The sequence below is a fragment of the Ananas comosus genome, linkage group 9 (genome assembly GCF_001540865.1).
Source record: "Ananas comosus cultivar F153 linkage group 9, ASM154086v1, whole genome shotgun sequence".
NCBI lineage: Eukaryota > Viridiplantae > Streptophyta > Magnoliopsida > Poales > Bromeliaceae > Ananas > Ananas comosus.
In genome coordinates this window covers 994,930-1,007,548 of record NC_033629.1, presented here as the reverse complement: position 1 = coordinate 1,007,548, position 12,619 = coordinate 994,930, and the positions used below count along the sequence as shown (strand labels likewise).

Sequence of the window (12,619 nt, the reverse complement as noted above, 5' to 3'; positions counted from 1 at the left end):
CTGTGTCGGGCGAGGGCGATATACGAACGCGGTCGCATGCGGACGCCGCGTCGATCAGCGAGGAAACGAACGGTCGGATCGTACGCGCCCGCATGCGACAGTGTCCGTACATCACTCCTCGCCCCTCTCGGTTAAATCCACATCCCTGTAATTATGCGCGTACGGTCGAAAGCGATCGTCGTCTCCCTCCTCGCCCTTTTCTCTTTAGCTCGTCAAAAAAATAAATACAAATTTCTTTCTTTTTTTGCTTTTTTTTTTTTTTGTTTTTGTGACCTTGGAGAGAGTTAAAAAGGAAAAGGAGAGGTAAAAGATGAGATTAATCCAAGGAAGTGGTGAAGAAGAAGAAGAAAAAGAAGGCACACAGGGTTTCCACTTTCCCTCTTTTGTTTAATACCCAGATCCGCTTAAATTAATCTCTTTTTTTTTTTTTTTCCTATCCTTCGCGATTCTACCCGGCAATCATGGGGGGCTGTAGTAAAGAAAGTTCGGAGCTTTTCTAACAGGTTAAAAAAAAAAATTTATATATAGGTTGCGGGACGTGTTGAGCTGTTCTCGTATTGAGGAGGAAGGGAAGCTCGTTTCCGGAGGTGTGAATGGTTGGGATTTGACGAGGTTGGAGGTTGGTTTTGGTTGGGGCATTTCGTCGAACATAGGAAAGGCGCCGCTTTTGAGGAGGAGATTTGGGCTGGTGGGTGGGTGGTGTGGGTAATGGCGCCGTCGTTCGGGTGGTGGGGCAGCAAGGAGGCCGCCCACCGCGGGACGCCGGTGGTGGTGAAGATGGAGAACCCCAACTGGTCCATCGCCGAGATCTCGTCCCCGGACGACGACGACGACGACGACTACGGCGGCGGCGGCGGAGGCGGCGGCGGCGGGGGTGGGGGCGCCGCGGCGGCGGCGGCGGCGGCGGCGGCGAGGAAGGGTGGGAGGGGGAAGAACGCGAAGCAGATAACGTGGGTGCTCCTCCTGAAGGCGCACCGCGCGGCGGGGTGCCTCACGGGGCTCGCGTCCGCCGCGNGCGGCGGCGAGGAAGGGTGGGAGGGGGAAGAACGCGAAGCAGATAACGTGGGTGCTCCTCCTGAAGGCGCACCGCGCGGCGGGGTGCCTCACGGGCCTCGCCTCCGCCGTGCGCCGCCGCGTCGCCGCGGGGCGCACCGACTCCGACGCGGGCTCCGCCGCGCCCGAGGAGAGCCCCGTGCTCCGCTCCCGCTTCTACTCCTTCATCCGCGCCTTCCTCGTCCTCTCCCTCCTCCTCCTCCTCGTGGAGGTCGCCGCCTACTTCGAGGGTTGGCACCTCGCCGCCCCCGACCTCCACGGCCTCTTCGACTCGATCTACTCCCGCTGGGTCAGCTTCCGCGCCGCGTACCTCGCCCCGCCCCTCCAATTCCTCGCCGACGCCTGCGTCGTCCTCTTCCTCGTCCAGAGCCTCGATCGCCTCATCCTCTGCGTCGGCTGCTTCTGGATCCACTTCAAGAAGATTAAGCCGGTGCCGAAGCAACCCCTCCTCCCCCAAGACCTCGAATCCGGCGCTGGTTCCGCCCACTTCCCCATGGTCCTCGTCCAAATCCCCATGTGCAACGAGCGAGAGGTAATAAAAAAAATCACATTTTGAATCAATTGGCTATTACTTACCACTCCCCTCAATTTCAATTCACTACTGAATCTGCATTGTGGCGCAGGTTTACCAGCAGTCCATCGCCGCGGTGTGCAACCTCGATTGGCCGCGGTCGAACTTCTTGGTGCAGGTTTTGGACGATTCCGACGATCCGGAGACGCAGGCCCTGATCAAGGAGGAAGTGGAGAAGTGGCAGCAGAGCGGGGCGCAGATCGTGTACCGCCACCGCGTGATCCGCGAGGGCTACAAGGCCGGGAACCTCAAGTCGGCGATGAGCTGCGGCTACGTCGAGGACTACGAATTCGTCGCCATCTTCGATGCCGACTTCCAGCCCGCCCCCGACTTCCTCAAGCGCACCATTCCCCACTTCAAGGTTTACGCGAAACCAGCTCCGATACTGGATACCGTGTGAAACAATCATATTATATCTTCGACGTTTTCTAATGGCTATTAGGGCTCTGCAGGACAATGAAGAGGTGGGGTTGGTGCAGGCGAGGTGGTCGTTTGTGAACAAGGACGAGAACCTCTTAACGCGGCTTCAAAATATAAACCTTTGCTTCCACTTTGAAGTGGAGCAGCAGGTGAATGGGGTGTTCATTAACTTCTTTGGGTTTAACGGAACGGCGGGAGTGTGGAGGATTAAGGCGTTAGAGGATTCGGGAGGGTGGATGGAGAGGACGACGGTGGAGGACATGGACATTGCGGTGCGAGCGCATCTTAAGGGGTGGAAGTTCGTCTTTCTAAACGATGTAGAGGTGCTAGGAGAGACCTCTTTGTTGCGATTGTTTATTTCGCTTGATTACGTGAGTTCTAGGAATTGATTTGAGAATTTTGCAAAAAATTTGCAGTGCCAATGTGAATTGCCGGAGTCGTACGAGGCGTACAGGAAGCAGCAGCATCGGTGGCATTCGGGTCCAATGCAGTTGTTCAGGCTCTGCTTGCCTGACATTATCAGATCCAAGGTATGCTCCAGAATTCTATCCTATTCATGTTGGTGTCTTAGATTATACTCACCATTGGCGATAACTTAAAACGAGAAAGAACGGCACTCCCTTGTGCACAACATAGCATGTCTAATTTATATTACAGCTTTCTTTGCAGCTCATTTAGATAACAGAAAACATCGGCGTGGAATGAATCGCATGAAAGTTTGATACGTTACAGAACTTGTTTGATATAGCATTAAGAATGAATGTTTTACCTTGCTTTTGATGAAATGCAGATTCCCAATGTATATACACATTGGTTTGTGTTCAATACACTAAAATTTTGATGTCTAAACAAATAGCGGTATGCATCAACATAGCATAGTATTCTAGAAGCTAGCATGAAGCTGACTTAAATGATCTGAAAAAAAAAAAAAAAAAAAAATCCTCCAAAGTAGTAGTGGAAATTGACTTGCTTAGCAATGATTCATTTTCATCGCAATTATTTTTCATAATTGCCATTTTGAGAAATTTTAGAGCTACAGAAATGGACTTCATTCATTCTAATATCTGTGAAACTACGTTGCAGATCGAATTCTGGAAGAAGGCCAACCTAATATTCCTCTTCTTCCTCCTTCGCAAACTCATCCTACCCTTCTACTCCTTCACGCTCTTCTGCATCATCCTCCCCATGACCATGTTCGTTCCCGAGGCCGAGCTCCCTGCCTGGGTCGTCTGCTATGTCCCCGCCACCATGTCCTTCCTCAACATCCTCCCGGCGCCCCGCTCCTTCCCATTCATCGTCCCCTACCTTCTCTTCGAGAACACCATGTCCGTCACCAAGTTCAATGCCATGATCTCTGGCCTCTTCCAGCTCGGTAGCGCCTATGAATGGGTTGTGACCAAGAAATCTGGTCGTTCATCCGAGGGCGACCTAATTTCCTTGGTCCACAAAGAGGCCACCCCTGCTGTTCAACAGAGAGGCGGGTCGGCCCCTAATTTAGACTCGATAGCTAAGGAGCAGTCCCTTCCCAACAAGGCCAGTAAGAAGAAGAAGCACAACAGGATTTACAGGAAGGAGTTGGCGCTCGCATTTCTCCTACTAACCGCCGCTGCTCGGAGCCTTCTCTCCGCACAAGGGATTCACTTTTACTTCTTACTGTTTCAAGGGATCTCGTTCTTGTTGGTCGGCCTCGATTTGATCGGCGAGCAGGTTGAGTGACAAAGGGTTGGAGGAGTTCATGAAGGAATACTCTTTCTCTAGGAAAAGGCGGCCTAATTTGATGCTCCATTTCCATTGCATTTTATCCGTCCTATGGGGCTCTTTATTTAATTAAATTAAAAAGGAGTGTTCCTCTTCTTTGGAGGTGTAGATAACTCAGCTCTCTAAAGCCTGTTAGGTGCTTCAATTCTTTAAGATCTCTCATTCTTTTGTAAGAAAATTTTGTATTCTCAGATGGTTCTTTTACTTGAACACTTCAATACAATTTTACTGGTCTTTGGTAGCTACAATTGCATGTGGGAATTTGAAAATTTACAAAGGATCTCACAATGTCTCAAACTATCAGAATCCTTGAACTTCACAGTTATAGAGAACTTGATTTGCTGCATTTAGTTTTTTCTAAATATGAATTCTATATGTACCAATGGAAATGCCTTATTCAATTTCTTCTATTCTCAACCATCCCAGGATATAACCTGGAACAAAGGAAGATTCTCAACATGGCTTCTTTTTTATTTCCTACAAAATAGAAAATCTATGGGTGTTACAGAGAATAAAACAAAGGACAAATAGTGCCATTTGGGAATCTCTCTTTATTAGTCAAATCAAATTTGTCCCCAGCTGTGTGTTCTCATGTTTTAGTACAAGTAATTATCACTTAAACAAGCATCTGGCTACAATGCATTATTGGTGACCATACCAAATAATTGCACTCTTTTTCCATCTTTTGTCCTCAATTTGTTTTCCTGAGATGAGCTGTAACTTACTGGGGGACAGTCCATTGCTTAATAGGATGTTTCCTGGATCATTGCATGTTACAGTTTAGATTACATAAAGGAGAGATCACTCATCTTCTTTTTCCAATCAGGTGATTGTGGATCATTCACCCTAGTTTCCAGCTGTGATGTCTCATTCAAATGAGGTGTGTGCTCAGATGAAGTTAATAATACTTTTTTTTCCGCAGAGAACCTGTGATAAGGATGTTAGAGGTTTTACGTACTTTTCGTCTTTTCATATCATGAAATGGAATAACTGCAGATTGTTACAAAGAGATTCTCATGAACAGCTTATTCAGCCTGACTTCTCAACTTACTGGTCGGAGATTTGATAACTAAAATGTAAAAACTCACTCGTCCTCCACTGAAAAGTTGCTGGAAAATTTTTATAAAAAGATCATTAGCGTTTGATACAGGCAACACTTGCAAAAAATGAAGTTGGGTTATAGTTGGTCTAGTTGCATATGTTACTCAATGAATATGGAGAAAACATATGCTCAATTTTACCCTTTCGCCACCATCTTATTAAGTAATTAAATACTTCTTTTTATGTGTAGCAGGTTGAGAAATCTCAACTTTTTAAGATTTTTTTTTTTTTTTTTTGAGAGATACGTAGCATGCTATCCGCTTCGTTTATTTCATTTAGAAATAAACTTAGCTAGAAATATGAATCAACTAGGATTTGAACTTGGGTCTCTGGTACCAACCACTAAGTTCTTTGCCACTTGCTCTAGGGACGGTCGGTTTTTTAAGAATTAAAATTAAATACAAGTTCCTTCCCCCGCCAAAAAAAACATCCAACTATCAATTGATTCACATTTCTTGAAGAAATCAACATCCTCATCTAAATAAGGTGATAATATAAAATGATAACACTTGCTAAACAAGATGAACAAAAGTAGATAACTTGTATGTAATGGTGTCTCAACATGGGCTTTGAAATGAACACTTATAAAGAATTTGGGCCCTTTTCATAACGTAAGCCCACTTGAGCCTTAACCCACTTGTGTGTATATTAAGTGGGCTACAAAAGCCCACAGTTAATTAAAAATTAATTAAGAAATATTACACTTGTCCGGTCCACGGCTGACGTGGTGGACCAGGTCGAGAGAGCGAATTTCGTATCGCGCAGCGGTTCCTCCACTTCCGCGGCTTTCGCAAGTTCGCAACCCGTGAGCCGTGAATGGCAAGGACGGTAATTTGTGGCGAACGACGGGGGCAAAAGTGGAATTTCGAGCTGTGTACGTGGCGGGAGGGATCAGGCCCGACAAGATCCTTCGGCTAGATTCTGCCAGCTGTCACGGGTCAAAATTCGGCCGTCGGCATCTGCTGACGTGGCGGCACGGCGCTGCGTTCGCGCCCGAATTTCAGATTTACACATCCGTATACATAGATTCGGTTCGGTCCACGAGAGGGGAAGAGGAGAACCTGTTTCCTGCACCTGCACCCGGTGTATAAGTAAATCTCCTACACTGCATCTCTAAAATATGAGAAATAGAAGCCGCAAAATCAGAATCTAGGACATCATTCTCAGTATCATTGGAGCAATTTTGCAAGCAAAAAACAAAAATTACCTTCAAATTTTGCTTTTTTCCTAGTAATCTATTAATCTCTGCTACACTATCTTATATAATTTTTTTTTTTAAAAAAAAGCTGCAAATATACCAAAATGGGGTCTGACTCTATGAATTTGTATTTTAACAACATTTGAAATGATTTGGACATGATTATTAACATTTTTTTAAGATGATATACATACAATGGGAGGTCCTAGATACTCCGCCAGATAGATCTGCTGCTGCTACGGTGGTACGCGTTAAATATTTTTTTGCTATACGGAGACGGGACGAAGTGACTCGAGATTGTGACCCGGCAACACAGTCCTTCAATTGTGTGTGCAGCAGATGCAGATGCAGCTGCTGCTGTGCTGCAGCAGCAGAAGCAGCAGCAGCAGAAGAAGATTGGTCAAACAGTTTGTCTAATCGAAGTTATAATAATTTGGTTTCTGATTCTGATTAAGTGAGCAAGAGATTTTATTCATCCCTTGCATGGATTGAGTTTTTTTTTTTTTTTTTCTACATTAGATGTGTCTTGGATTCATCCAAATTGTTTCAGAGTGGAACTGAGCCCATGGAAGAGAAAAACAGGAGGAGACTAAACGCTTAATTTAAAGATGAAATAAGCCACCCAATTAAGGCAGTGGAATCATGGCCTCCGCATTACAAAATCCCTTCCCCACAAGGCCCCAACACTAGTCAGTAGCCCCCCAAAGCACCCAAAAAAGGAAAAAAAAAAGAAAAAAAAAAAGAACAGCTGAAAACAAAGAACAACTACTTTGACATAGTGGAAAAGGATAGAGGCAATCTCCACCTTAATTTGGATCCCATACTTACTAAATCTAAACTCCAAACACCTAAGCAACACCCCCCAAGTCCTAATTTTTCACCCACCCCCTCCGCTTTTTCGAACATCTAAGCATCAGTCCATGCGGCGAAAAGTGGCATCTGGGCCATGGCAACACTACTAGGCCTTATCTGAGTTGAAGGCATCCATGAGCTCAATGGAGTGGGGCTCATGATCTTGGCCGTCGGCTTCGCGAAGAACATCGCGAGACCGCCCCGATCCGGGCTCTCCTCCCGCGAATTGCCCAAGCCAATACTCGCCATCGGCGGTGACTCATTCACCAAATGCGGATTAGCCCTGCTCTCCGCATTGTCACCAACTTGCGCTGCTGAGCTCATTGCATCAATACCAACCAACCCTTGGAGCACCGAAAAGGTCTCGTTCCGGAACTCTCCGGAAGCTTCTAGACTTTCCTGATTAGTATGTTCCTCGGAGCGCGGCGTAGGGGTTTGGTTGTTTCCCTGAAACACAGTCATCTTCCACTCCGAACCGCTACTACTGTTATCATCAAGTAAGGGAAGATGATTATCTTTGCCGCACTTCTGAGCCTCAATGCTTTTGTTCCTCCGCGCGCTCTCGCCCGATAGGAGAGTGCTACTCGCCATTATCTTCTCGACGTCGTACCTCGATATGTCAAAGTTGGTTACCGCGTTAGTCCCGCGGAATTTGATCGCCGCTATGTCGTACGCTTCAGCTGCTTCCTCCTGTGTGCCTGTTGCGCAATTCACTTGATTAACTCAAATCATGAGGCATGATAAGAAGCTGAGGCTTTAAACATGGAGTGCTTTTCTTTTCAGCTTTGACCATGAAGGACTGTGAAATAGTCAAACAAGTGCTTTGAACCACTGTTGGATTCAGCCTTAGGAAAAAGCATAAGTTTGTGAGGGCTCTTTAGGATAAAGTCCTAGTATCAAAAGCATGAATTGGCAGGGGAGTAACATTCTTTGATAGAGCATGAGGAACTATTTGTCCAAGGTTTAAACCTCTGTGATTGGACATCTACTTACTCCCAACTTTGAGAATTTTGATGATAGATAGAGGCATGCAAAAAGGAAAAAAAGAGAAGAGGTACCAAACTCATGAGACTTACTAAATGTTCCGAGATAAAGATCCTTGTTCCCGGATACCCTTCCGATCCGCGCTTGCCACCTACCATGTTGGTGATGCCTAAAAACAAGTAGAAGCAAGGAATTCACTATATCTTAAATCTATTAAAAAGAGGATAGGGTACAACTTTCCGCTGAAATTTGACAACAAATTATAACCTTGTTACTCCTCTGTAAATCGAAGCGCCTCGCGAAAAACCACTACTTTTTCTGCCAGGAGACATATATGTAGTTTAGGTTAGATGAATCTAAATAGGTCTATAGATAATGTGGGGGGAAAAAGAAAAGATGTGTAGAGTATTACCTTCTCAAGTGAGCTACATATTCTTGCCTGGTCATGTTCTTCATCTCCTCCAATTCCTCCTGATAATCCTCCAACTAAAAACAACTCAAACCACTTCAAAAATTAGTTACAAACCCCAAGAGACAGGAGTAGAGATTCACTGACAGAACCAATGAATCAAAACTTACCGGGAAGTTAATGTGCGTCGACGGTCCCCAGTATTTAAGCGCGGCCAAGTCGTAAGCTCTCGCGGCTTTCTCTTCCATGTCATAACCCCCTAAACCACATTTTTGTGAACATTTCATAAATATCTATAAATTTTGTTACATATCTTTTACATTAACCATAGGTAAGTAAAACATGAAGTAAAAAGGGAGGGAGAAAAGACTCTTACCCAGATAAACTGCAACAGAACACATGTTTCATCCACAGAACCCCCATGCAAAAACATGGCAAATTAGTAATAAGCACAAAGCACAAAGCACTACATAAAGAAGCATTACACTTGATAGAAAAAGAGCTTCATAAATAATATCTTAGTTGGTGGTGATGTGAATGTTACATATGCTACAAACCTTGCCTTCCCTTTCTTGTTTGACCTTCCTTCTTGCAGCTATTGTCCCATAAATGGGCTTCATATCTCCCAGTCCACCTATGCCTATGGGAACAAATAAATAAATAAAGAAAGAAAGAAAGAAAGAAAGCCCAATTCCACAAAAGAGAAACTATTTTTAAGTATAGAACTACAAGATGAAGATGCTATACTAACCTTGTAACACCTCTATACTGAGAAGTTCTCTGTCCAAATGTATCAATAGATTTCCTATGCACTGGTTGTTTTTGTCCCCCTTTCCCACCCCCTCTCCTCTTACTTGCATCTAAGTTCATGTAATCAGTTGGTGTAGGTGGAGTTACATGCAGAGGAGCTGTTACACAGCTAGATTGTGAACCAGAGCTCATGGATAAGCTCAAGGGGTGCAACTCCCCATAGGCCACTGCACCAAGAGCACCAGTTGTCATGCTCCCTTCATCATTTATGCCACTACTCCCACCATTGTAGCTCCTTGGAACCCAGTTGCTATCGCCAACCATTGGGTCCTCCACCAGTGATGCATGATACATGTCATGGCCTCCCAGAACAGAGCACACACCTTCTTGCAGTGGTTGGAAAAATGGGTGTTGTTGGAGGTGTAGAGGGTGGGTTTGGGTGGTATCATGAACTGGGTTTTGGTGGTAGTACATGCTATCCAAGCTTAAAGCCATTGTTGATCCCCTATCATTGCTGCTGCTGCTGTTGTTGTTGTTGTTGTTGTTGTGGTTGTGGTTGTTGTTTCCATAGTGATCATGATGGGTCCCCATGTTTGGACCACTCCCTAAGAAATCTTCTAATTTTGGAGATGGGGATGGAACCATTCCTACTAATAAAAGAGGAAACAGAAAAAAGAAGGGGCTTACTGGAGAAGCAGTGAGGAGAAGCTAAATAGAGCAAAAAAAAAAAAAAAAAAAAAAAAGAAGAAGAAGAAACCTTGTTCTGATCTGCTAAGTGCTTCCATGATGCAAAGAGACCCATCTGATTTCAAGGGCATGGAGGATAGCTGGGAATAGTAACCCCCATTGTCTCCCACACCATAACAGAAGTGGGTAGGAGGGAAGAAGACACCAGAAACAGCAGAAGCAGAAGCAGAGGCAGAGGCAGTTATGTGCTGGGGATGGTGGTGGTGATGATGGCCCTGATCATTGCTGGGTTGTTGTTGGTGGTGGTGGGCTGAGCCCCCAGATACCTCCATGGTCATGTGAGGAGAGAGAGAGAAACCCAACCAGTTGTTGTTGCTGCTGCTGCTGTTGTTGCTGTTGTTGTTGTTGTTGTTGTTGTTGTTGTTAGTGTTATTATTGCTCATGGACTTCATCTTAATCCTCCACTACTACTACTACTACAAATAAGAGGGAGGGGGATTTTTAACAAGGCCCAATGCAAGGAGGAGGCAACTCAATCATTGGAGAGTACACACTCTAATGATGCCCACTCCATTGTTTTTGAGACTTGGGTTTTTGTGTTCAAACACCAAATGGCCTCCTCCTCCTCCTCCCCCCAAGGTTTTTTTATTAATGCAATGTTGCAAACTCCTCTGTGGAGTGTGGGTAGGAGCAAAGCACAGCAAAGCCAAAAAGCACTTATTAATAGAGGAGGAGAATAACAAGTGGTATAGTTCTACTAGTAGTAGTAGTAGGAGGAGGAGGAGGAGGAGGAGGAGTAGTGGTGCCTTTAAACTAAGCAAAAGGAATGAGTTCCCCCAAAGAAATGCTGGGTAAATTCTACTACCCCTCCTGCATCCCATAGGGATCTGTGTTCTGAGAAAGCCCACCTCTTTTCCTTTTCATTCAACACCCCCCCTTTGCCTTTTTGTTAATCCCCCCTTAAAACCCCACACAAACACACAATTAGAGAGGGACTTGGAAGTGTCCCAAGATAATAATAAATAAGGAAGTTTCCTTTCCTTTATTCATGAATGAAGCAAGTATGATATGTGGCCATAACAAGATTGCTTCTTTCTATTCTTTTTTTTCTTTCTTTTTTGTTTGAAATTTAAGTCTCATGTCCATCAGATGGATTGACAGGGAAGGAAGGAGGCTGTACAAGTCACTTCAGAACAGTTGTAGCTGTGTACAAGCTAAGCCTATACTGCAACTGAAGGATCTATTTGAATCCTTTCACTTGTGTGTGATTTATGCCACAAGGCCCCTACATCTCAACAGCCCTTCAACTTAAACAATGACTCTGAAAATTAAATACTTTAGTGAGAATAGAGGTGAGAAAAGAAGATCCTATCTGTCGAATATAAATTCCAAAGCGAAACAAATCGTTGTTTCGCATTCTTTATTATAGCATCAGAGTAGAAAGTTCTGAGTTCAAGTTTCATCGAACTTTCTAGCTTGCTTTTTTTATTTGTATTCCTCGCGTTTGATTCAAGTCTATTGAAAAAATTTCAAGTTAAGACGCAAGAAGTATTGAATATTAGTATTTAGAAATACCGTTTTTCTAACGGCTTCAGCTATAAAAGATAAATAGTTGTTTTGCATTCTCTTACGGTAGTAATTATTCACGACGATAATGATTTTTTTTTGGTTTAATAATAAAGCCGTGGACACATAAGAGATGTGTGCATAGATCAAGTGGCTAAATATATGCTCACATGGCTAAGTGGCAAAGTAGTTCACGCATGGGTTAAAAGGATATTTGAATGTGGTCAACAGCTTCAGACAAAAGAGGGGGGGTGTGGGTCAATGGGCTGTGCTCCTTATATTCCATGAATGATGTGGTAAGGGCCAAAGGGGATAGGAAAAGCTGCTCCTAATTGGGAGCAGCAGTACACAATGTTATCATCTTCTTCTTGTGTAAACACATGAGTATATGACCCTCTTTCACTCTATTATAAATCTAATAGAGTTGTTCGGAAAAGCATTAGTAATATATTTATATTTATTTTCTAACGGCCAAATGGCTTGGTATCTACAACTAAAGACAAAAGTTCTATTCATTTGGTACAACAAAAAACTCCACGTATTATTTTTATCTGAGTCTGCTTCTCTTGTAAAGAAGCTGGTTTAAAAACATGGCAAAATTGGAACATAACTAGTGTGTGTGTGTGTATATATATATATATATATGAAGAAAATAGCCCAATGATTTGCTTTGGATCATCCTCAAAATAGTAGTATAACTACAATTATTGCTTTCTTTCTCAAATAGACAAAGGGAGTGAAAGCCCTAATAAAAGACAATAACAGGAGCCAAGTAGAGGGTTGTGCTAAAACAACCATCATACACATATGGCCTTTCAAGGTTTAAAAATAGTAATTTCACATGGATTGGGGACTAAAATTTTCAAATTGCTGCTGATTATGATTAACAAAATAGAACTCTCTTTGCCCTTGTTATACCATGGTGCATGCTATTAACAAGACAGATATTCCTTGTGACATGAATTTGGGGAACAAGTGAGCTCACACCAAAAGAAACAACCAAGAGAGAAAACCCCAACCCCCTTGCAATCTCCTACCACACTGATTATTGCAATGATGGAGATACCCAACAACTTCTGTTTGGAACTGTGCCTCCTTAGTCCTTAGCAATTCTACATCATACATTCTCCTCAGACCCATCCTATTCTTTTCCCTTTCACAGGTCCCTTTCATTGATGCAGAGGTGCTCAGATTGGCTTTAAGGCCCTTTGGTTTCACCCTTCACCATCAATTTGTCCTCTAAGGCATATGGCATGGATCCCTCCTCTAT

General features: G+C 44.0%; 2 protein-coding genes across 4 annotated transcripts; one reads left to right on the top strand and one right to left on the bottom strand.

Annotated features, from left to right (window-relative positions):
• On the top strand, positions 175 to 4,048 carry LOC109715537 (probable xyloglucan glycosyltransferase 9). 2 transcript variants are annotated; one of them, XM_020240594.1, is made up of 6 exons: positions 175 to 1,013; positions 1,105 to 1,585; positions 1,677 to 1,985; positions 2,077 to 2,367; positions 2,461 to 2,574; positions 3,128 to 4,048. In XM_020240594.1, exons 1-6 carry the CDS (start codon positions 709 to 711, stop codon positions 3,758 to 3,760), a joined length of 2,133 nt encoding a protein of 710 aa, XP_020096183.1. In that variant the 5' UTR covers positions 175 to 708; the 3' UTR covers positions 3,761 to 4,048. The 2 variants fall into 2 exon arrangements, with proteins under 2 accessions (XP_020096183.1, XP_020096184.1); XM_020240595.1 differs by having other exon boundaries at positions 176 to 805; positions 1,002 to 1,585.
• Positions 6,673 to 10,003, bottom strand: LOC109715055 (AP2-like ethylene-responsive transcription factor ANT). 2 transcript variants are annotated; one of them, XM_020239841.1, is made up of 9 exons: positions 9,854 to 10,003; positions 9,098 to 9,746; positions 8,904 to 8,986; positions 8,723 to 8,731; positions 8,517 to 8,605; positions 8,350 to 8,423; positions 8,205 to 8,255; positions 8,030 to 8,106; positions 6,673 to 7,651 (listed from the first exon to the last, which is right to left on the bottom strand). In XM_020239841.1, exons 1-9 carry the CDS (start codon positions 9,912 to 9,914, stop codon positions 7,008 to 7,010), a joined length of 1,737 nt encoding a protein of 578 aa, XP_020095430.1. In that variant the 5' UTR covers positions 9,915 to 10,003; the 3' UTR covers positions 6,673 to 7,007. The 2 variants fall into 2 exon arrangements, with proteins under 2 accessions (XP_020095430.1, XP_020095431.1); XM_020239842.1 differs by having other exon boundaries at positions 9,098 to 9,743.